The 25,013-nt window shown below is 38.3% G+C and overlaps 1 protein-coding gene and 1 long non-coding RNA gene across 2 annotated transcripts; both read right to left on the bottom strand.

Annotated features, from left to right (window-relative positions):
* Window positions 1-615: 615 nt before the first annotated feature.
* LOC114300582 (uncharacterized) lies at window positions 616-1,776 on the bottom strand. Its single transcript, XR_003642722.2, has 3 exons — window positions 1,646-1,776; window positions 966-1,035; window positions 616-862 (listed from the first exon to the last, which is right to left on the bottom strand). It is a non-coding gene; the product is annotated as an uncharacterized LOC114300582 (long non-coding RNA).
* An 18,099-nt stretch (window positions 1,777-19,875) lies between these two features.
* LOC114300584 (uncharacterized) lies at window positions 19,876-22,018 on the bottom strand. Its single transcript, XM_082908148.1, has 4 exons — window positions 21,966-22,018; window positions 20,352-20,440; window positions 20,107-20,163; window positions 19,876-19,935 (listed from the first exon to the last, which is right to left on the bottom strand). The coding sequence occupies exons 1-4, from the start codon at window positions 22,006-22,008 to the stop codon at window positions 19,876-19,878; spliced, it is 249 nt and encodes an 82-aa protein (XP_082764274.1). The 5' UTR covers window positions 22,009-22,018.
* Window positions 22,019-25,013: the final 2,995 nt, after the last annotated feature.

Here is a 25,013-nt window from a genome sequence, read left to right as displayed (position 1 = left end):
TTCATACTGCCCAGTAGTCTTGTACAATTTAGCTTCGTGAACTTGTTAAGAAATATGTTGGGGAGGGTGCTCGTTTGGTTCGTGAACTTTTGATCCACCTTTCCCAACTTTTGATCCACTTTTCAATCATGGCCCCATCGATATTGTTTTAGCCACTTCAAATGTTTATTGGAACAAAGAAAAATTATGTCACTATGAAACAGCACTACCGAACAAAGATAATAAAACCTCAACAAACTTCACTACAACATACCTTGAAAAGCCCCAGAGTGCTTCAGTCGTTCAAGAACAATAGCTAAGGCAGGTCCTTGAATATCTTTCAAATTCTTGGTCACCCAGTCATGTAACAAGACAATAAACTCAAGAGTTCTGCTAGATTTTTGACAAAAACCAAAGGAGGCAGCAAAAATTTTTGTCTACATACTGCATCAGGACCACAGACTCTGAAAATTTCACCAATGCATACTTCAGTTGCTTTACAAACATCTGCTGATTTATCCTATATATAAATGCAAAACCAAGCAATTAAATAAAGTGATAAAAAAAATGATGAGTTATTTTCCCTTAAATTATTTTTCTGAAAATTTCAAATTTTGCAGTAGTAAATATCGCCATTTTGCACTTATATGGAAGAGACGTGTCATTTTACAACATGAGAAGCAAATAGGCTGCCTGCATTCTGCAAAATACCCAGAGCGAGAGAGAGAGAATAAGAAGAAAAAGAAGAGCAATTCACCTTCACATCAAATGGGAGATTACCCACAAAAACCATCCTCTTGTTATCATAGAGTGGAGCATTGTCTCCCTTTAGTTTCTTGCGAGGTGGGCATGCCCTGTCAACACGGATGTGATTTCCTCCAACCTAGATCAACAAACCCATTACAAATGCAGCTAAAACATTCTCCTAGCAAAATATCCAATTGTACCCAGAATCATGTTGATTAACTGTCAAAAGAGCAACATACCACAGCCATATTATGGGCCAAAGAAGCCTGGGCAGCTTGCTCTGTTTCGAAGACAATGTAAGCGTGAACACTGCAAGATCCCAACAATTTCTTATTGGTGTAATAACGACAATAGGAAAAAAAAATAAAACAAAACAAAACCTGATGAAACAATCAACACACTAATAGTTACAATTCAATATGTTCATGGCCTCGTGTAATTAATGATTTTTTTAGGAACCAAACTGCTTTTATTAAAGATATAAAAATTAATGATTTGTGAGAAAGGTACTTTAAAGATTATTAGTTAAATGTCTGTTGGATGGTTAACTGAAGAAGCCATATGATCAATGAAAAGCAACCACTTCTAACAACCAACATCAGTAAAGAATCAAAATCACACATTGAAGGATGTGCATACATTTTATTAAATGCAACAAAACTACAGATATTGGGAAATGATAAAAGTGGACGTCTGAATCAATGTAAGAGAATTTCATTCAAGAACAGAAGGCAAAACTATAAATGGGAGCATATTAATACACTAAGGAATTCCAAAGGTAAAAGGAGACGACACCATTATGTCCAACGAATTGCAGGAATCAAAATTAAATGAGATGATGCCATTAAATATCATAACTTTTTGTGACAAGCATGCTACATTTGATGAATTGAATTTGATAATTGATATATAAGCATACCTATCAATAGCATCATTTATTTTCTTCTGGATAATTGCACCCTTCCTCGGTTTTTTGGTTTGATAAAACAATCATCAATAGTTAAAACTAGAATCGGCTAACATGTATAAAATGAGCAGGAAGCACTTTACATGAAAAACAAGGAATAAATCTTGGAAGCATACTTACATCCAATAGAGGAATGGACCGAATCCTTACAGACTCAACCTCTCCAAATTGGCCAAATTCCTTAAACAGAGCCTTCTTCTTAACCTTCAATGTTAAATTCCCAACAAACACAGTCCTCAGAAGTTTATCCTCATCATCAAAACCTTCCTTGGAAACCACCATGTCCACTGAATCATCAATCTTTTTCCTCTTCTCCCCCAACAATTTTCCCTTCCAATCTTCCCTCTCCAATTTCAAATTTTGCAGCAGTAAATACCGTCTACGTATCTTTCAAATTTTGCAGCAGTAAATACCGTCATTTTGCTTCTCATGTTGCAAAATGACACGTCTCTTCCACACTATTTTGCTTCTCATTTCAAATTTCACAATGTGTCAGTGTCTGACACGAGGTCCAACATGACACGTCTCTTCCATATAAGTGTCCATGACATGTATTTGTTAGCTATATATTTTGTAAAAGCCAGTTACAATCCGACATGTGGCAGAATAAGGGTATTATTGGAAATTAATTTAAGTCTCCAATCCTGATCGTACACGTGGTGATGATAATTGGTTCTCACATGGTCTGAGCAACATTGGATCAGTAAAGAAACGCAAGGTGACGTGGCTTCAACGGTTACTCATATTCAAATTCAAATACAGGAGGGAAGCCTAACTGCAGATGGTGATCATGGAGGAGCAGTTCGACAGTTCGAAGAGCAGTTCGAAGGTCATCTTTGACAAGTATAAATAGCAGAGAGGCCCCCAGGAAAAGGGATAAAACTCAGATCATACATACCAGTCCCTATTTCATATTTTACTTTCCAGTTTTACATTCCTGTACTTTCAATACCTGCACTTTACGTATCTGCACTGCACTTCAATTCATAGGAGTAGTCTCAAGTAGATTCAAGTGGACTGTTGCTGTAAACCTCTTCGAGGCTGAGTTTGGACTATTGTAAGTTTTTCATTTTTATGAAATACTTGTTATTTCTCTTAATTTCTCCTAAGTCAAGCCACCAGTAAAAGTCCTCTTCATTGAGGCTGAAAGAACTAAAACACAATCGTCTGGTAATTGGTTGGCAATCACAATTTCTGTAAGGACTGATTGATCCTTGCTGGCACGCTCACATTTACAAAAATACCCTTCGAAAAGCTAAAAAGCCAACATATATTTTTGGCACGCCCAGTGGGACAATTAAAATATGGCTAGACGAAGACGACAAGGAGAAAATGAACGCTTGGAGGAAGGCGTAGAAGGAGAGGTAGAAATACCTAATCCAGAGGATAATGTGGTAACACATCCTGTGGAAACTCCCATGTTATCAGAACCTTTGGTCGAACAGACCAATACTTCTGGACAAGAACCATATGCTCGTAGTATTGGACAAAACCAAGGAATTGGACCATCCACCATTCCATCTACTCAGCCAACAAATCCATGGGATGGCTTAGTAGATGCTATGGGACAACAACTAATGAACACAATGGAAAAATGGGCAACATCCTTCTTGGATCGAATGAACAATCACCAACCCACAAACACAAGACACACGGAGGAAGTTTTAAATGTCCCTCAGCAAAGATTGGCTAGAGACAAACAGCCTATGCAAGTTAATGGACATTCTAATGGTCAAACTAGTACCCAAAACTTTGAAAGACCATCACCTCAGTCTTGGTATGAACCTGTTTCGAGGCCTGCAGCGGGCCAAAATGCCTCAGTACTCAACAATGAAGCCACACAAATTGGTGGACCTGGCCAAATACAAGATACTGGCATAAGAACGGTTACAAATCCCATGTTCGAAGCCATACCTGGTACTAGGGGGTATAATAATCCTTTATTCGAATTCATACCCGGGGGGTTGGAAGGTTTTCCCACAAATGGAAGGGATACAACATCTGTTCCAACACCTTTTGCAGGTTCTTTCACAGGACAGGCTCAAAGGGGTTACCCACACCCCCAACAGCAACCTGCACCACAGGGGCACCCAGTCCCAAATGTGCAACCTTATGGACCAAGAGGACCACAGACACAAGTTTGCCCACCAAACCCTGTGTTTGTCCCTCCAGTAGTGGTTCAGCAAGCACAAAATTTGGTTCCTAGAGACCAGATTGCTGATATTGTTAGGGAGATATGTGGACCAATGGCTCGGGGGGTCTAGACTCCTATATACAGAAAACCATACCTAGAATGGGTAGATAGGGTACATGAATACCCAAGAGGATTCAGAATACCAGATTTTACTCTATTTTATGGAACTGGAAATCAGTCAACTGTAGAGCATATTGCTAGATTTGCTGCTCAATGCGGTGAATTCACTAATCATGATTATATGAAACTGAGATTATTTCCAAATTCTCTGACTGGAGGAGCATTCGTATGGTACATCAACCTTACACCTGGGTCCATTCAAAATTGGCAACAGATGGAAGAGGCATTCCATGCCCAATTCTTCCAATCAGAGCCAGAAGTTTCCATGGCAGACTTGGCTAGATTGAGTCAAAGGCCTGAGGAAAAGGCTACTCAGTTTATTGCCAGATTTAAAAGGGCTCGGAATAAATGTAGAGTCATTCTCCCAGAGCCAGAGTTTGTAAGATTGGCTCAAAACAGTTTAGAGTTCAGGCTTCGAAAGAAGTTTGATTCAACTGAGTTCAGGGATTTGGTCGAATTAACCTATAAAGTGTCTAGATATGAAGCATTATTAGAAGAAGAACAAGATCGAAATAATGCCTCGTATAAGACATATTATAGAGATCCCAATTATGAAATCGATGCAGCAGAGATTGTGGGCAAAGAACCTGTAATTTGTGAAGCATTGATTTATAAAGACACCACCATTGACCAGCAGTTTAAAAAGAAAGATTCCACAGAAAGTATTCTTTCGATCTGGCAAAAGCAGATGACATTTTTGACCATCTGCTTGCAGCCAATTTCCTTAAGTTACCAAAGGGAGTAAAACTGCCATCTCCAGATGAACTTAAAGGAAAAATATATTGTAAATGGCATAGCTCTTGGTCTCACTCGACTAAAAACTGCATTATTTTTCGAGACAGGATTCAGGAGCAGATTCGGAAAGGAAGTCTGAAATTCCCAACCAAAACAGAAAAGATCATGGGGATTGATAGTAACCCGTTTCCAGAAGTTGGAGAAGGCACAGTTAATGTGGTTGTACCAAGCTTCCAGAATCTATCTCTACAGGAGTTGGAAGAGGTCAACGTGCAAATGCATACTGCCAACCAGACAACTGCTAAGAAGAAGACTAGAAACCCACCAGCTATTGGACAAGGTTTCTCACATCAGAAGGAGCAATCTGACGAAGAAGCACTAGATGACAATTCCTTGGAAGCAGCTGTAATGCAGAGGATGTGTCCCAGGTGCAGATTGAGTCATAAATGGTTGAGGGGACTTCCAATTGATGGAAAGCAATACTGCAGAGATGTTCAAAGACATTCTAAGCCAACCAATGCTTACAACAAAAGGCCGTATCCGGGTAGTGATAGGCAGCGACCATCAATGGTTGAACCTGCAGTGGACAGAATGCATGCTAAAGGCAAGAGGTCCTTGTATGAGTCTAGACCACCTAACTACTACAGAGTAGAAAGCAACCATTCTGAAAGAAGATTGGGGAAGAGTTCAGGTTACGGGATTAAAGCCAGGGATTGGCCTCCTAGACTAACCTCACGCAGAACAGAAAGTGGCCACTTTCATCAAAGGCCAGAAACAGACTCGAAACATGAAGTCAGGAACAAGCATCTACCTTCACAGCCAGTTTCGAAGGTAGAAAGAAACAGTTCCACATCTGGATCAGTAGGTTCGTGGGTGCCTGGAGTCCCGGACTGGTTTGTAATGCAGAACAAACCTAGGGAAGTGCTTGCTTATGGAGATGTTGTAAACCAAGGCAGGATGATCAAGCCTCCTATGGTGGCTCCGAATAACTGGGTGCTGCTTAAACACCCAAAGACGAGGGAACCAGACATGGTTCCAGTCATCTCAAGATCACAGAGGAGAAAAATTCAGCGCAGGTACACCCAGTACCAGAAAGATCTGAAGGAAAGTGGAGAAAATTCTTCACCAGTCAAAACGGAAGGAAGGAAGAACCCAAAGTCAGACCATGCTCCAAAGCCGGTTCCACAGAGCAAAGTGGTTTGCAGCCGAGAACAATTGGCTAAGGTTCATGCTGAACTAACAGCCAGAGAGAAGGCTAGTTTAGCTGGATTGGAGAAGACTCTGATGGAGAGTGATAGTGAGACAGAAGAAGAGATTGGCACAAGCCAAAAGAAAGAAATGATGGAAGAAGAGATGTTCGAAGCCTTCATGGCTGAGCAAACGTTTCTGATTAAAGAGCCAGTTGAGAAAGATCCTTCGAAGGGATCAGTTAGCAATGAAATACCAGAATGCATCATGCAGGATGTTTCTGAGGAAGTCGATCAAAGTGACCAAGAGGGGAAACAGGTACAGCCAGCCATCCAGTTTGGCTCGTTTCCCCCGGTATCAGTGAACATGGTACACATACTACCACAGGAATTCCAAGCTGGAGATGAGAATCAAGAGGGGCAGGAAGCTGATCCAGTTCAGATCTCTAGTGAAGACTCACAAGCAAGTATGGTGCAAGATAATTTCGAAATGGTTACCCCGATGGAAGATGATTATGAGAGCGAGGAAGTGGTAAGCATCAACCTATCGTATCCATTCGAGTATCCCTCGAATTCCATGACACAACATGTTAAGCCTTTGTACATCAAGGCTTTCTTCGATGGGATACAACTGAATCGAGTCCTAATAGACAATGGGGCAGCAGTAAACTTGTTGCCAAAATCTTCTTTGAAGAAACTAGGGAAAAGGAATCCCAGGTTGATCCCAACCAGCACAACCATCGCTGGTTTTGCTGGAGATAAGCAAATGGCTCAGGGGATTCTACCCATTAATTTAAGTGTGGGAACCAGGGATTGCATGACAGCATTCTTCGTGATCGACAGTAATGCTAAATATAATGCTTTACTTGGAAGGGATTGGATCCACACTAACAAATGTGTGCCTTCTTCCTTGCATCAGAAAATCATGATGGCTTTAGGCAATGGAGAGACAGAGGAAATCGATGCAGATCCTCAACCCTTCATAGTCTGTGCAGACTTTGCGGAGGCTAAATTGTATATTGAGGGAGTGACATCGCTCAGTATACTGATGAAAGATGACGGTTCAGCCGAAGTGACGGCTGATGAGGAAGTGACACACTTGAAGCACTTAGTCCAAGAAAGTGCTGATGAAGAGGTCGTTCTAAAGGATGACAATGATGCCTGGTTATAGGCAAAGAAGTGAAAAGCAAGAAGCCACATCCTTGGCTCTGATTAAATTCTCAACATTGGATGTAGAAGCTATAGTCCAGAGAGTACAGGAGCAAGAAAGAGAGGCCATGATACTCGGCTGCAAGCAGAAACAGCAACAGGCCAGAATTTTGACCCTTGGGAAATATTGTGCATTGGACATTGAGACAAAAGTCCAGGAGATACAGGAGATACAGGAGGAGGATGCCTTATGGACAGATTTTGTCTATGAGGAGGAGGGCAAGGATGTTGAACTAAAGAACCTAGGAGCAGAAAAAAGCAAGAAGGCTACTTTGAAGGTTGAAGAAATCAAGGAAGAAGCTTTGGTAAGTCCTCAGGCACAAGACCCTTTAGAAGAAGTAAATCTAGGGGAAGGTTCTGTACAACAGCCCACTTATATAAGTGCTTGTTTGAATGCTCTGGACAGAAACCAGCTATTGGTTGTTCTGAAGAAATACAAAGATTGCTTTGCATGGTCTTATAATGAACTACCAGGATTGGATAGGTCATTAGTGGAACATAGGCTCCCCATGAAGCCTAATTTCAAGCCTTACAAGCAGAAACCAAGGAGGATGAGTCTAGAAGTAATTCAGAAGGTCAAGGAAGAGATTCTTAGACTCCTCAAGGCAGGTTTTATTAGAACAACCAGGTATGTCGAGTGGCTATCTAATATTGTGCCTGTAGTAAAAAAGAATGGCAAAATGAGGGTATGTATCGATTTCAGAAACTTAAATCTGGCAACTCCCAAAGATGAGTACCCTATGCCTATAGTGGACTTGCTGGTAGACAGTTCAGCAGGTCACCAAGTCTTGTCAATGATGGATGGGCATTCCGGCTATAATCAAATCTGCATTGCAGAGGAAGATATCCACAAGACAGCATTCAGATGTCCTGGGAATATTGGCACCTTTGAATGGGTTAAAATGCCATTTGGTCTAAAGAATGCTGGAGCTACATATCAAAGAGCCATGAACACTATCTTTCATGACCTCATTGGAGGGTATTTGGAATGTTATATTGATGACATTGTGGTTAAATCCCAATCCATGGAAGAGCACCTGTTTCACTTAGAAGCAGCCTTTGAAAGAATGAGAAGGTTCAAATTAAAGCTCAACCCTCTTAAATGTGCCTTTGGCGTATCATCTGGAAACTTCTTGGGTTATGTGGTACACAAGAAAGGAATACAGATTGACCAGAACAAAGCCAAAGCCATCATTGCAGCCAGGCCTCCATCAAGTAAGAAAGAATTGCAGAAGTTCCTTGGACAGGTTAACTTTCTTCGAAGGTTTATTTCTAACACTGCAGGGAAAACTAAAGTATTTTCTTCCTTGTTAAGGCTGAAAGTTGAAGAAGAATTCGTGTCGTCAGCAGAGCATCAAATTGCTTTCGAAGGTATCAAAGCCTACTTGGCTAACCCTCCAATGCTGATGCCACCAAAGGGGAACAAGCCCTTGAAGTTGTACATAGCTGCAGTAGAGGATTCATTGGGAGCGTTCATAGCCCAAGACAACGAAGAAGGCAAGGAGCAAGCTATTTATTACCTTAGTAGGTTTTTAAATTCTTGTGAATGTAAATATTCAGCTGTTGAAAAGCTGTGTCTTGCTTTGTATTTTGCTGCAATAAAATTAAGATATTATCTTTTGCCTACAACTGTCTTGGTAATTGCAACCACAGATTTGGTTAAATATATGTTATCTAGACCAATGTTGAGGGGAAGAATTGGCAAGTGGATACTTGCCTTATCAGAATTTCATCTAGAATATGTCCCTCAAAGGGCAGTAAAAGGGCAGGTTTTAGCCAATTTCTTGGCAGATCATCCATCTCAAACAGAGAGCCAGGAGATAATGGAGCTTGGTATGGCTAATGTTGAGCCATGGCAGATGTGGTTTGATGGGTCGAAAGCCAATGGCTTAATTGGAATTGGTGTTGTAATAAGATCTCCACAAGGGGTAGAAACCACACATGGTTTCAGAGTAGATGAAGCCACTTGTTCTAATAATCAGGCTGAGTATGAAGCTTTAATAGTAGGATTAGAAATCCTTATTGGGCTACAAGTACATGCAGTTGACATATTTGGAGACTCTCAATTGGTGGTTAATCAAGTGAAAGGGATTTTCAAGTGTCAAAGCATAAGTATTTTGCCATATTATGTTGCTGCATTACATTTGCTTTCTCAGTTTCAAATAGCAAATGTAACCCATGTTCCAAGATTCTTGAACATTAGAGCTAATGATGTGGCTCAAAAGGCTTCGAACTTCAAGAGAAAGGATAATTCTCAAAGGGACATAAGTCAGACAACATACCAGAAATTAATACAACCTTTGAATAAAAGGAGTATGGTCTTGGAAGCCAACCATAATGACTTACAAGAACAAGATTGGAGGCATCCAATAATGCAATATTTAGCTGGTCCATCTTCGAAGGCCAGCAGGAAGGTCAAATTGCAGTCCATGCAATATATGATATATGATAATGCTCTTTACAAAAGAGGGGGAGATGGCTTATTGCTGGAGTGTTTGGGCCCAAAAGAAGCATTAACAGCCATGGCTGAGGTTCATGAAGGCATCTGTGGTGCTCATCAGCCTGGTGTAAAGATGAGATGGTTGCTTCGAAGGCATTCCTATTATTGGCCAATCATTCTTAAGGACTGCATCGAATATGCAAAAGGTTGTCAGGCATGCCAAAGACATGGCGCAATAAGGCATGTGCCCATAACTGACTTACATGCAGTAGTGAAGCCTTGGCCATTCAGAGGATGGGCCATGGATATGATTGGCAAAATACACCCACCTTCTTCGAAATATCATTGTTTCATTCTGGTGGCCACTGATTACTTCACTAAGTGGGTTGAAGCCAAGCCATATAAGGCTGTAGATCAAACAGAGGTCATTGGGTTCATTAAAGACTTGATCCATAGATTTAGCATCCCACAAACCATAACTGTAGACAATGGGACTGTGTTTGATGGGAGGATGGTGAGATCTTTTGTGGCAGAATTTGGAATTAGTCTTGTTAATTCCACACCTTATTATGCACAAGCCAATGGTCAAGCTGAATCGTCTAATAAATCCTTGAAAAAAGGTATACAAAAGGTTGTGGAAGATAATCCTAGGGATTGGCACAACCTTCTGTTGGATGTTTTGTGGGCTTACAGAACTTCCCCAAGATCAAGCACAGGAATTACTCCTTATGCCTTAGTATATGGGCATGATGCAGTGTTACCTGTGGAAATTAATATTAAATCTTTGAGGGTAAAATGCCAAGATCAGTTAGATCCCGAGCAATACCATCAAAGCATGTGCCCGGAGTTAGAAGGCATAGATGAAGCCAGAATCCTGGCTTTGAATAGCATTCTTTTACAGAAGAAAAAAGCAGCCAAGAATTACAACAAGAAAGTTAAACACATTGGCTTTGATGAAGGTGATTTGGTATGGAAAACAATGCTCCCAATAGGAATTAAAAGCCATAAGTTTGGCAAATGGTCACCTAACTGGGAAGGGCCATATCAAATTCATAGAGTTTTGCCTTTTGGAGCATATCAGTTAAGAAATTTAAATGGTTATGTACATCCCAAAAAGATTAATGGCAGGTATCTGAAACCTTATTTTCCAACCATTTGGGAAACACAAGGAATAGGATAATACAAAAACACAAGGCTATTCGAATGATGCACAAGATTTGTTCTTTTATAAAGAATTAAATACATTATGCCACAGATTGGCCCAGAAATCATTACAATGTCTTAATTGTTTTTGTACAGTAGACTTTCTATTGCTAAGTAACGGAAATAATTGGATAGCTGCAGCCATGTCTCCTTTTCGATCAGTCAACTCTTGATTGGTGATGTGCAATTTGGTATCGGTTCGAACCAAAGCCCGGTTTACTGCAGCTAGCTCCTCTTCAAGTTGGGCTTTCTTCTCCAGCAGCTGAATTCGAAATTGAGAAGCAGAAGAGTGCTGTTCCTTGAGATCTGATACTTCAATATGCACTCGAGAAACAAAACTCTGATCCTTAGCCAGTTTCTCATCTGCAGCCTTAGCAGCATGACAAATATTGAGATAGAAGTCAACAGTAGCTGCTGCCTGAGATAGATAACTTGAAACTTTCATGCCGGACTGCTCAGCGATTTTGCAACATTGAAGGAACCCATCTCTGATTATTGGTCTTTGCAGAGCCTCGAAGGGAATTCTTGAGAAAGAAATTAGCAGTTCTAGGCATGTGCCCATATCTATCAAAGGTGCAAAAGGCTTGCTGCTAGAGGAAGAACTCTCAAAAATTTCCAGCAAGGAGTCAGCCAAGACTAATGGCTCAGCTTCGGCATTAAATGATGGAGAGGTAGAGGGTGTGTCAAAGAAACTAGCCAGTTTGGCTTCGAAAATGTCTACCTCATCCATAGACATGAGGGGTGCAGAAATTGTTGTGGTGAAAAGCTCAGAGGACTGCATGGGAACAGGAGAAATAGGTGGAGCATTTCTGGCAGCCTCTATGGTCTTAACCACCAATGAATCGAGTGAAGAGGGGCTGGAAGTGGGTAAAAATGATGAACCAGGAGTTGGGGAACTATCAGCACCCTCTGAAGGAGAATCAACTGCCATGTGAGATGAAGTAGCAGTAGAAGGAAGAGCGAGGATCGAAGAAGCAAACTGAGGCAGATCAAGAGTAAAGAAAGGGAGGTATGGCTCTAAGCCAAGGAAAAGAAATGCAGGGATACTTGGGCTCGGAAAAGATGTATTGAATATAGGCTTAGGAAGTGGGAGCATGATCTGAATGGTTTTCACGCGTTGCATCTAGTCAACTTCAACTGAAATTGGGGAAGGTCTCGCTGGAAAGATGAAGGCAGTGGTCGTTGCTGCAAAAAGAACAAAATGTGAGGTAATGTCAAGTCTCAGTCTTGAAGATTCGACAAGAAAAGAATAAAGGCATGAAGAAAATTACTTGTTCCAGGATATAGTTCAATAGTCTGTTGTTCTATTGCCATTTCCTTTGGTAATGCCTCAACGGCAACGACCTTCTCTCTTAGGAATTGTTGCTGCTGCCTCCCCTCAGCCCTTTCAAGGACAACTATGGCTTTGGAATATTCTTGTTCTACAGCCTTATGGATGGGGTCTTCAAACGAGCCGGTAGCTAAAGCATTAACCTTCCTCCTCTTTTCTATTACTTGAGCAATTGTCTCGGAATCAGAATCTTCAGTAAAATCGGAAGGAGAAACAGTAATTTTTCTTCTCTTTTTCCTTTGAATTGGTATCATTCGCTCCTCCATTGTCTTCTCGACCTCTTTAGGTTGGGGTCCAGACTCTTCAAAAGTGAGCTCATCATCTACCTTCCTAGCGGCCGTCTCCTCTTGAGCCAATTGAGGTACTCTTTTGCTTCTTTTCAAGGGAGACTCCTGTTCTTGATCTTCTTCTTCTTCCTCTGTCTCTGGAAGCTCAGTTTTTTCCTTTTCTAGCTCAAGGAGTCTCTTCTTCTTTTGTTGTTGACCACCTTCATAGAAGAAGGATTAGAGATAAGATAGCAAGCATTATGTGGAGAGGTTAGATAAAAGGAAAAAGAGGTACATACTTCGGGTGACTCTGGGAGGAATTGAAGCAGCAGAAGTAAACTGAGTTGTAGCAGGTATTGTAATTGAAACAATGGAAGAAATGACAGTCTCAGCTCCCTTGGGCTTGGGCACATCCAGCACCTCCAATAGGTTCTGAGGGGGGATAGCCAAATAAACCTCCATGTTGCTCACCCACCAATTTTGATATCTCTTCAATTCAGTGCCTTGAGGAGAGAAAGGGGTGAACTCAAAACTGGCCAGATCATCCATAAACTTGAAGGTTGCCTCTTCTAATCTTGATTTTCGAACCTTCAAATCCCTCTTAGTAAGGCTCAGATTGGTGTTGCTACAGAGAGGGATTGGGACCCCTTGTGTGAGACCAAATTGTCTAGCAAATTGGGCAGGACAATAGGGCTCAGCTATACATTTATAAGCTCTAGGATTGGTGGTCCCGGTGAATATCTCTCGAGGAATTAGAAGAGAAGCCCATATCTCCTTATGAACAGGTAAGGTGCAGAGCTTGTCACTTAGGAAATTATTCAACCAAGTTGGGCCAATATTGGATTCGAAGGGACGGAAGTAATGAGGAGGAGGGGTGGCTGGTAGCTGATGAAAGAAAGAAAAATAAAAGGAAAAAGTAGAGGGATAGAGTGAAGCATTGGCCAATCTTATGCCATGGGTAAGAGAAAACGGCTCAGAAAATTTGAGGCATTTGGATTGCAAGTCGGTAAAGTAGGCGAAAAGCCAAAGCTGAAGGATCCAGAATGGCCCCCCTTGGTTAGCATCTAAAGGTTTTTCACAAAAGACAGAGCAAGCTCTATATATATGACCTAAGATATATGGGGCCAAGGCTACTCGTTTTCGCAAGACGAAGGCTTTGGCAAGAGGAGCAAATTCTGACATTATTCTTTGGAAAGAAGTACAGAAGAGAAATTTGCAAAGCCAGTATAACAAGAAGGAAAAGAGTTCCCTATCAGTTACCGGGCCCTCTTTTTTATTCTCAGCTCTAACAAAATCACTATAAGAGGAAATAAAAGAAGGGAGAAGGAAAGGGACCGTTAAATCAGGGAAATCTGGGGTAATGGGAGTACCAATAGGAGATACTCCTAAAAGATGGCAAATGTCAAGGACAGTGGGAGCCATCATCCCACACCTAAACTGAAAGAAATTGAAAATAGGGTGCCAAAAACATAAAGCAGCAGGAATTAGAAAAGGGTCTTCTGAGATAGTTACCCTAGATAGTCGAAGAGCATCAAGAAGGCGGAGTTCTTGAAGGTCCAGTGTCCTAGCAGGGACAACCCGGTCATACCATTCTTGCCACTCTGGTCTCATCGTGGGCCAGCATCGGTGAGGACGATTGACTTTCCAAGCTTTCCAGTCGAGACCACCCTCACACAGAAGACATTGATTCTCCAAACGAGGATATAGGGCAGGAAGCTCAGAAGGGATCTCCTTGAAAATGGGCCCAAGCACATATTCTCGCTACACATGGCGACGAGGGATAAAGATACGCCCATCGATAGCACTTTTCTCATCACCCTTGTATTTCTCACATTCAGCATCAATAAGCCGTTTCAAAGCCACAGATGAGCTTACGCGCTCTATGGTCGGAACTTTTGATGAGGGAGAAGCCATTGATAGTGAGTTTTTTCGGAAAATATAGAAGGGAGTAGAGAGAATGGAAATCTAAAGGGGGTTTGAATGCGTAAGCAATTCCGGGGCACAGAGTAAAAAGGTTTTAAATAACTTTTGTGTTCGGGAATATATCTCGTAGGTCGTTAAGTACTAAAACGTGCGAATACAAGGAATCTCTTTCAACATCGATAATTTCTGGAGGGAAAAAGCACATTGATGCCAGCTTCGAAGCCAAATTTTGGCGCTAAATTTCAAATAACAACGGCTTCGAAATGCAGAAGCCGACTTCGAAGCATACTACATGTTTAAAAATGCTTGAATGCTCAAAGTATTGGTCTACTTCAAAAAGTCCAAAGACCTGTTTGAAGGTTATCAGTCAAAGTGACAACATTCGAAGCAAACCCTAGGACTCTTTAAAGAAGAGGGGCACTGTTCGAAACATCTAAAACCAATCATTGGTTTCTATATGTGTAAGAAGGAATTGCCATAGGTTACCCTTCGAAGCGAAAGAGATCAGTTTAAAGTTGATTGGCTATATCAACCATGACCATATATTGGTTCCTTCTAGTGTTCATTATTTATCATTAAAATAAAATGATTGAATATATAATTTGAAGGATGAGGTTGTCCAATTCGAAGCTCTAAATTAGTTTTAAAATATAAAAGGAGTGCAGAAGAACTTTGTTTGTATTAAAGATAAAGAGATTACATTGAATAACCCCATTTGGGTACAAACTCAAGTTCATAAAAATAAGGAATAGAATAGATAACAAGATCATGAAATTTAGTCCAACAATGGTCAATGAATTTCTGTTCTTTCTTTATTATATCTTCTATTTCTTCAAGAGTTGGCTGCATGAGCTGATGTGCTCGCACTTCATAATAGAGCTCTTCAGCCTTTATTTCAAAAGCCTCCTCCCTCAATCTTTGTTCCAATTCATCTACGATCGAATCATCCCAATATGCAGAATCTTTATTCTTGAAGTCGTCGAATTCTTCGGTGAAGTTTTCTGCTTCATACTGGGCCTGAATTCGCAGAGACGAAAGTTGGTCTAAAGATTGCATAGTGACCATGGAATTCCGATGCTAATAAAGGAGCACTGGAAGTTGGTCCAAAAACAAATGAAGCTCTGCTTGGGCAAGAGGGTTGAGGACATAACCCCTAGTCAAGACATCACAAGCCCATCGAAAGTTCTTAAGAGGAATGTCATCCTCAAGAACATTGAAGGGCAGGTGGGAGAAAGCCGCGAGCAAAAGTTGAGCTTGCTTTCCCTCGGCTGGAGAAGGGAGCGACGGAGGTTGGTAAGGTGGGAAAACTTTGTCCATTGGAAGGACAAGCCTTAGTTTCTCCGTCCAGGACAAAGTAGGAGGAGGAGATGGAGTGGATGGTTCTGCTTCAAACAGTGAAGAAGAAGATGTAGATGCTTCAGCTTCAAAGGATGGAGAAGAAGGTGTGGGGGATAGCGCGGGAGCGGAAGGAACAAAGGCATTAATATAAGCAAGCCAGTCGGAAGAGCAGATCTTCGCCTTCTTGGCTAAGAATGATGGGTTGTACCCTTGTGCTTCTTCTGAGCGCCGGATAGCAGGCATTATCTTCGTAGGCATAGAAGATGTATACCAAGCCACAAGCAAGTTCTCCTCCAAGCTACGTCGTTGGTCAATGGGCACATAAGGATAGACCACTGAACTTCGAGCGTAGGAAGGAAATTCCAAAGGGTCAGTGAATTCAACGAAATGGTGATTGATTCGCTCCCTCAAATCATAAGTCTCAGGTGTTGACCAGTTGGTCCAGCCAGAGGCCCCAGGAGATGAAGAGGTTGTAGCCTCATCCCATGCAGAATTTTTTCCTAAATCCATGGCTGCAAATTGCTGAATCAAGGGATCGAAAGCAGTTTGTTCGAAATACAAGGAAGAATCAGAGGAAGAACTTTTTGTATCTATGGCTGTAGTTTGTCGAATCGAAGTCTTAAGGGCAATATATTCGTGGTCCAAAGGATGATAATTTGCAAAGGCGTCCATAACCTGAATATAGGAAGGTGGATAAAGGTGGCTAATGAATGCGTGGAGGTTCTTTCGAGGGGGATCAGCATTACCCAATGACTCTTCGTATGCTTGATCAGTAGAAAGGGGAGTTGGTTTAGCCATGGTCTGTTCGAATACTAAGGTGTTGGGATATCCAACAGAATCAAAAGGGAATTAATGCAAATAATCATCAAATAGGTGACGGTTATGTTTCCTGGAGATGAATTCCATACACGATCCAAAAGCGCGGGAAAAGCTTCCTGGTCCACTAATATCACCAAGTATTGGGTATATTAGTGCGGGGGGTAATGTTAGCTATATATTTTGTAAAAGCCAGTTACAATCCGACATGTGGCAGAATAAGGGTATTATTGGAAATTAATTTAAGTTTCCAATCCTGATCGTACACGTGGTGATGATAATTGGTTCTCACACGGTCTGAGCAACATTGGATCAGTAAAGAAACGCAAGGTGACGTGGCTTCAACGGTTACTCATATTCAAATTCAAATACAGGAGGGAAGCCTAACTGCAGATGGTGGCATAATGGAGCTACTTCTAAGGCAACATGATCAGCGATCATGGAGGAGCAGTTCGACGGTTCGAAAAGCAGTTCGAAGGTCATCTTTGACAAGTATAAATAGCAGAGAGGCCCCCAGGAAAAGGGATAAAACTCAGATCATACATACCAGTCCCTATTTCATATTTTACTTTCCAGTTTTACATTCCTGTACTTTCAATACCTGCACTTTACGTATCTGCACTGCACTTCAATTCATAGGAGTAGTCTCAAGTAGATTCAAGTGGACTGTTGCTGTAAACCTCTTCGAGGCTGAGTTTGGACTATTGTAAGTTTTTCATTTTTATGAAATACTTGTTATTTCTCTTAATTTCTCCTAAGTCAAGCCACCAGTAAAAGTCCTCTTCATTGAGGCTGAAAGAACTAAAACACAATCGTCTGGTAATTGGTTGGTAATCACAATTTCTGTAAGGACTGATTGATCCTTGCTGGCACGCTCACATTTACAAAAATACCCTTCGAAAAGCCAAAAAGCCAACAGTATTTCAATTAGTCAATTCACATTCCCACTACCTAACACATTATGGTCATATATATATATATATAATACTTTATAAAGAAGAGATCAATACTCCAATGGTCATACACAAGACAACTTTCAGGAGCATAAGATAAATAAATTATGAAAGTATTAAGCCTATAAAATATAAACACCCAACAGCTTCAAAGTTATGATAAAAAATAATTAAAAAAATAGTAAATAAATAAAAAGGAGAAATAATAGATTTGAAGAGGAACCTGAAGGTGAAGCATGAAGTTGTTTTGCACAGTCATTGCAGCTACCCAATAGTGCAGGAGGCAAACCTTCTTCCTTTTCCATTGTCCTATCTTCTTCTTCAATTGCCTCAAAAACACTTGCTCTAAGTTCAGCCTAGAAATAATCCATGTCAACCAACTATTAATGGAAATTTTTGCCCCAACAGGTTTGTGAGAAGCATGTGAACAGAATTATCATTTGATATCAAACAGATATATTTTAAATTCTAACATCAAGCAATTAAATGAATGAATAAATTACATCTAAACACAGAAGTAAAAAAATATAACAGATCTTGAATTCATGAGAAAATAACATCCACAACATGTTCAATTGGAATGTATTCACATCACCCCCAACAAAAAAAAAAAAAAAAAACAAAAAAAAGGAACCAAAACACAATCTATAAACCATCATTTTAAGACAGCACAACACACTATACCCTCCAAGCTTAATTTATCACTATAACAGCAGATTATGTACTGCAGCCTCCCTTGTGACAATCTTACCATGCAAAGCTACCCAACAGAAAATGAGTTTTTGAAGCAACAATATCAACAAGTGGAGAGGAAGGCACATCACCGAGGATGTGAATTGTAACGGTAGACATAGCCATACTTGGTTTAACACAATGGAGACATACGTAATTCACCTATAGAATGTTATTACTAAGTTTAACCAAACTTTTCAGTGGTTAACATAATGGGGAATAAAATCAATAATACAAATCTTATTTCCATTAGATGTAGGGTGCACTACATCTAATAATACAAATCTTGTTTCCAATATCAAAGAACAACCATGCACTTAAAATAAAATATAAAAAAAAAGGGTGATTAGTAAATGAAACAGGGCCATTAAAGTTTCATGAAAACAATACCAATTCCTTGCTAGACATGGAAGAAACATAATCCAGAGGTTTTTAGTCAGGGATTATTTTTATTCTTACTAGTGTTCTTCTTGAAGGGAAAGAAGCTAGCTTTTGCAAGGCTTCCTTCAAGTCTCCACTGCCAAAAAAATTAGTGGCCAGTTCATGTAGTCCTTCAGCAGCCACTAAGATTGTTATCTAAAATTTGAAATATTCAGGAATGATAATACAATCTTCTCATCACAGAATTATTTTATATACTAATATAAAAAATTCTGCTAGAGCGGTGATGGTTCAATAGTTATATGCATACAGGCCATAAAAGACCTAAGCTGATTCTCTAAGCACATAGCCATAGTTTTTAATTTTATAAGTTTCTTCTATGCTCAGCTGTAGGTTAGCAAGATGAATACTAACTTCAAAAAATTAAATTCAATTACAATGTAACTTGAACCAACTTAGACTGAGTAGCATTGCTAAAATTCCAAGTGTTGACAATTTTTCCACTTCCACCTTTCGTATGACAAACAAACTACTGGTCATAGTGTATCAGGTCAGCCCTTCTTCTTCATGACAAATATTATAAATATTAATAATTAAAATTATAAACTTTTTCATGAAATTGTAATAATCTTTATAAGTCACCACTGAAAGGTAATTTGCCCTTCTTTTAACTCCCTTTCAATTGAAATTTAAATAATAAAATCTTATTTTCTTGTAATTTTTTGCAAAAACTTTCTACTAGCTAAAATGCATGTTCAAAAGTTATTTTTCCTTTCATTGACTCTACTTTCATTTTCTTTCACATTCTCATATGTATATTTTTAGTTCTAACCAAACAAAGCCTTAAGCATTGAACCATTGTCATGAAGAAGGGCTGACACAGAAATTCATGGTCAAAGTAGGACATAGAATAACTTTACAGTTAAAAATGTATACCAATAGGAAGAAGCCAATGTGTAATGTCACAAGCAAAGATAAATGAATTTCAGTATAATGGTTCAAATAAATAAAAACCACTTTCCTCTTTGTCATTTGACGCACTACTATTAGACCTTGAATCAACATCAAGCCAATTCTCAAGAAGCATAGAATCTACTATGGTAAACAACAGAAAAGGGAGACACAAATCAATAAGAAACAAACAACACAACTATATGGGAGCAAGAGAAAAGAAGTTTGACCTTGGGATTTGTAACAATGACTCCAAATGCAGTGAAAGTATCATAGAAAAGTTTCTCATCCACATCCTACAAAGAAAATCAGAGCCAGGTTTGAAATTGAAAAACTGTGTCATAGGCATATAGAAGTTTACAAGGCATGAAAATACATTCGAATGCATCAAATTTCTTACAGGATCAAGGTTTCCAATTCAAAAGGTTAGCTCCAACATCCAAGCTCTTTTTATCTTGAGACGCCTGGAACCCAAAAACAACAAGATAAAACTATTGATCAGATTTTAAATCTAATTCAAACAAAGGCTCTGAAGGTCAAACCGTGAAATCATTAATGATGGCTCCTGTGGCAATATCCTAAGCATAAGCATAAAGACACAGAAAATGATGCATGACAAGGATAAACATTCACACCTTATTCACTCTTATTGGCTTCCCATAAAGTTTAATCATATTCAGAACTTTTATTGCCTGCATTGTGGATTTAAAAAATAATAGATAAATAAAATTAAAAAAAAGAACTAATCATACAGCCACCAGGAAGTCGGGAAAGCAAAACTCAAGAGAACAGTAAAATAAATTCAAAGAGCATAACTGATGAACAATAAAGAAAGTACAAAAAGCATAACCAATGACACGAGCAATGAAGCATAGCTTACATAATCTGCATCGTCCTCGCTTCGGAATTCCACAAAGCCATATCCTTGATGAAGATTGGTGACTCTATCTTTGGGAACATACACATTTACTGAAATGGAAAGGGAAAACGACCACAATTAAGCTAGACCAAGTCTAACTTATAAAACTAAAAAGAGAGATTGAATAAACTTTTAAAGAAATACAAATAAATTATTGTTTATAAGAACATTTTTTCAAAGGGAAACAAACCAGCACGTTCAGCCCCAATACTTTTCGCAGATCTTTAAACCCAAATTTAGATTTCAGAACAATGAAAATATAAATTATGCCTCTCCTTCCAAATACTAGAATGATTATACATAGATGCTCTAAGGGTTTATTTTACATTTTGACTTCACTATAAGAGCATAACTAATTAACACAAGGAACCACCAATATTCACATTCAATTAAATGTTTCACACCCAATCAAAATGAGGACCACTATGGGCAAATAAGAAGGGGGAAAAAAATGTAATCGATGTACGTTTCATTTAGTCAATCACTACCAGATGAGTGTTGCATAAGGACCTAGGAAATTTCCAATATCAATAATAACCAATGCAATCAACGACAGTTCCACAAACAATCAGCGACAGTTCCACAAACAATCAACGACAATTCCACAAACAAGGAACCTATACTTCATTTTCTTTTTCTTTTTTTCATACAAAGACGCAAAGAACACTAGATGTTAGCTAAAATGTGATTAGATGTTTAGAGATTACCTCATTCAGAACCTTGTGTAATATCATGGCAATGACTGTAGTTGGTCTTTGTGACCTTGGTGTAGAGGTTAGTAATACTATATGCTAAAAAATTTTTAACCAACCGAGGTCATTGCAATATTTTTACAAGAGACTGGCTGATAGCAATATTTTTACTAACAACTTGAGTCGCACAAGATACCAATGGTCCAATTGCTTTTGAGTATTTCCTCTCATTCTCTTTTACAGGTATAATATTAAATCAAGTTGTCAGGTGTTCAATTTGTGCAGATCCAATACAATCAATCAATCAGCAGGCGCAGGTGCACGTGCTGAGTCACATTGCATAGAAGAGCTTTAAATATATTAACATAGCCCCTAACAATTAAACCCCCTCTTTTTATCTACCAAAAAGCCCCTACAATACACATGAGAATAAAAGTTCAGTACTTTAGGCAGACAGACAATACATCTGTAGAGAATTATGAAACTCCAAATGGTATGCAGATATTGAAATAAAATAAAAAAGAGAGTCACACCCATTCGTAATCATGAACCATTATACTGTACCCTTTCAACACATCTAGAACCAATGCATAAACTTCTTTCAAAAAATTTCATTAGTATGTATGCATTATACAATTCCAGGAACCATATAGGTGTTTTCAAACCATCAGTTGGTTTGGTGCATTAATACTTGAATTGTAATAGCTTGACAACTCAATCAAACCTCAATTTAGCATCGAATCCAATCAAAATTGATACGAATCTAATAAAACCCATATCTCCAACAACACTAATATTGATTTAATAAACATGTGAAGCCCTAAACGAATCGTTGTGAAGTTCAAGAACAAGAGATCAAATTGTTCAGGTGAGAATTTATTACCTAGGTTAGAGGCCAAGAGGTTGAAAGAGAAGCAATTGATCATCTGTATCACGAAAAAGACGTCTAACTTGATGAAAACAATTTCCTTCTGATCATGTAAAATCTATCAGATTAATATATATGCAGATTAATCATCTGTAGTCTTCCTTCTGATCACGTAGCAGATATATATATATATATATATGCAGTTTGTGACAAAATTGAAGGAGAGAGAGAATGATGCAGTTCGGTGAATCAATTTCCTCCAAACCATTGTTCGATCAAATATGAAATTGCTATCTCATTTCTCTCTAGAAGTACGAATTAGTTACCTAGTGAATGAGAGAGGAGAGATCGGAATGGACGAGAAGGAGGCGATCGATGTCGTTGTTTTCGATTGATCTTCGTTCATAGGAAGAAAATTGATGCCGATGGAGAGAAAGGAGAGAGAGAGAGACATCCAATCTGGGTTCTTTCTCAACAAAGGAAATTGATTACTAGAGATCCAATATTAGGAGAAACTTATTACATATCACCATATTAAACCAAATTACCCCAATCTGGGTTTGATTGATGCATCAACAGTGTGAAGTAGAAAATTATTGGCGATGGCGATTTGCAGCGGTGGCGACGTGCGACCGACGTGAGCAATGGTGGTGAGGGACTTCGGTGAGCTAGAGAGAGTGGGCACCGATTGAGAGAGAGAACACAGAAAGTGGGAGGGGCGGGCCAACATAGAGAGACACAGGTTAGGGCTTTTTTTTTATAGAGACAAGGGAGATCAGGGCTTTAATTTTTTTTTTTCTGAAATTCAATTCCCGCCCCACGTTTCAAATTTCCCCCCAAACTTTTGGCGACCAAAAGATCAAATTAGTCGCAAAAACAGGTTCTTTCACCGACAAATTTTTTTAGTCGCCAAATCTCAATCAACGGCGACTAAAATATTAGTTGCTAAAACTACTAATTTGGCGACTAATTTTTTTTGTTGTTGAAAATAAGTTTTTCGCGACCAAATTTTTGGTCGCCAAAAAATATGTGACCTTCCTCGACCAAATTTGTAGTTGGTCGGCAAAAGTATACCACTTTCTGTGACCAACTCATTTTTTGGTCGCCAAAATATAACCTTCTGCGACCAATAATATTTGGTCGCCAAATGTCATTTTTTTGCGACCAAAATTTTTTTGGTCGGCAAAAATGGTTGGCAAATGTGTGAATTCTTGTAGTGTTTCTACAATTAAAAAAATATTACTTTACTTAAATTAAAAAATATTTATAAATTGTTGTTCATATTAAATGAGTGGTAAAATTGAGATGGCATACATCATTATGGAGTAATGAACTTTTTGAAAATATTTTATGAAAAATAAGAATTAGTTATTCATATTGAAACTTGAAAGAACTCAATAGTAATCTTATGAGTAAAATAGGACTTATTGGTTATTTTCCCATATTATAATTAAGTTACCTATTGAATTGAGATTTCATTTCCAAATTTAAAGATAGGGTTTTTTTGGTCTTTTTAAAAGTTAGGGAGAATTACTTGATAGTGGGTATAGAAAAAAATTAAAAAAACATGTGGGGTGCAAGTGAATTTGTGGTGTGGTGCACGTTGCACCCGTCCATGTTTGTGTATTTTCTTTTTCCTTGTCTAACTGTTAAATAATTCTCCTTAAAAGTTATGGAATTGAATTGTAAATTATGAATAGAATTAAATGCAATACAAGTTATAAATATGGAATTTATCAATAAAAACCACTATAATTTCTTTGTGATATATACATATAAATTGAAAGGGTCAAGTTACTAATGTCACTAAAACTTAAATTATTAGAAAATAAAATATGTCCAAAATGTATATCAAGTTACGAATATAAACTAAAAGTGATAGATCCTGAATTGTTCCTAAAGGTTTCAATTGTCCCTAAAAGTTATTAAAAAATAGAAAATGCTAAAAAACAATATTAAGAGTTGTTGTTAGTATTGAAAAAATGTGTAAAAGTGTTTTAGAATGTGTGAAAAATGTATTGGAATTACAAATTTTTTGGCCAATTATGGTGCTTATTGACAATCTAAAGATGGTTATTAGCAAAACCCCTTAAAAAAGTTTGGCACAATATATATATATATATATATATATATATATATATATATATATCTTTACTACTATATATTTTATATCAAAATCAAAATTTATATTTTTACAGATTTACCAATACACCCACTAATAAATAAATAACATATATATATATCAAGCTAACATAAACTAACTTAAAATTTTCCTACTTTAATAACAGGCTCCATTTGGGGACTTGAATTTGTAGTCAAAAATTTAAAAATTACTGTATTATAAATTGTCAGATCACTCTTTTTATTTTTCTATACATATTTTTCTAAAAAAGATTAAAAACTCAACTTAAATAGTCAATTTTCAAACGGGGATGGAGTTGGGATATTATTGTGCCCAAGCACGAGGAGCCTAATTGTCCTTCTTGGGTGGGCCTATTTATAGAACGTTAAGATGATTTAAATTATTTATCTTATAGAATAGTTAGAAGATTATTTATATATAAAAAAGTTAAATTAATTGGACTTGGATAACTACATAATCATATTACATTTGTCTTCTAAAAAAAAATTTAACCACAAATTTGATTTTGAGAATAATTTTTTAATTTTTTAAAATCAAATATAATTTGATTATATAACTACTGATATCTAATCAGTTTAGTTTTTACATGAATTGTTTGATAAGTTTTACAAATCAAAGAGTTCAAATCATTTTAATAGAGCGTGGAGTAGACCCCATCCAAGTGGAGCTTGTATAGAAACTTTTGTACATTTTAAGATTTGTTTAGAAACATAAAATATAAACAGTCAGCATCCATGTTGTGAAGCTTGACCGTGTACCGCATCTATTTGAATTATTTTAATTGTTCACATTGTATGATTTGTTGAATAGATTATTCATAAAAATAATGTGATGTCTTGAGTCTTGTGCTTGAACAGTATTGTGTAGTAAGGTAGTATGCTTTTCTTTCAGTGTTGAGTTTACTGTATCAGGTCTTTGAG

The sequence above is a fragment of the Camellia sinensis genome, chromosome 15 (genome assembly GCF_055761805.1).
Source record: "Camellia sinensis isolate YWXY chromosome 15, ASM5576180v1, whole genome shotgun sequence".
NCBI lineage: Eukaryota > Viridiplantae > Streptophyta > Magnoliopsida > Ericales > Theaceae > Camellia > Camellia sinensis.
Note: the sequence above shows the minus strand (reverse complement) of the source record. Positions and strands in the feature narration are given on the sequence as shown.

Bases quoted from the DNA above. Each gene is read 5' to 3' on its own strand.
- LOC114300584 (XM_082908148.1), bottom strand. From the start codon at position 22,008: ATGATCAATTGCTTCTCTTTCAACCTCTTGGCCTCTAACCTAG. The intron at 20,441-21,965 runs GTAATAAATTCT...TTTCCATTTCAG, and splicing joins CCTCTTGGCCTCTAACCTAG to TAAATGTGTATGTTCCCAAA. The intron at 20,164-20,351 runs GTAAGCTATGCT...TCCACAATGCAG, and splicing joins GCGAGGACGATGCAGATTAT to GCAATAAAAGTTCTGAATAT.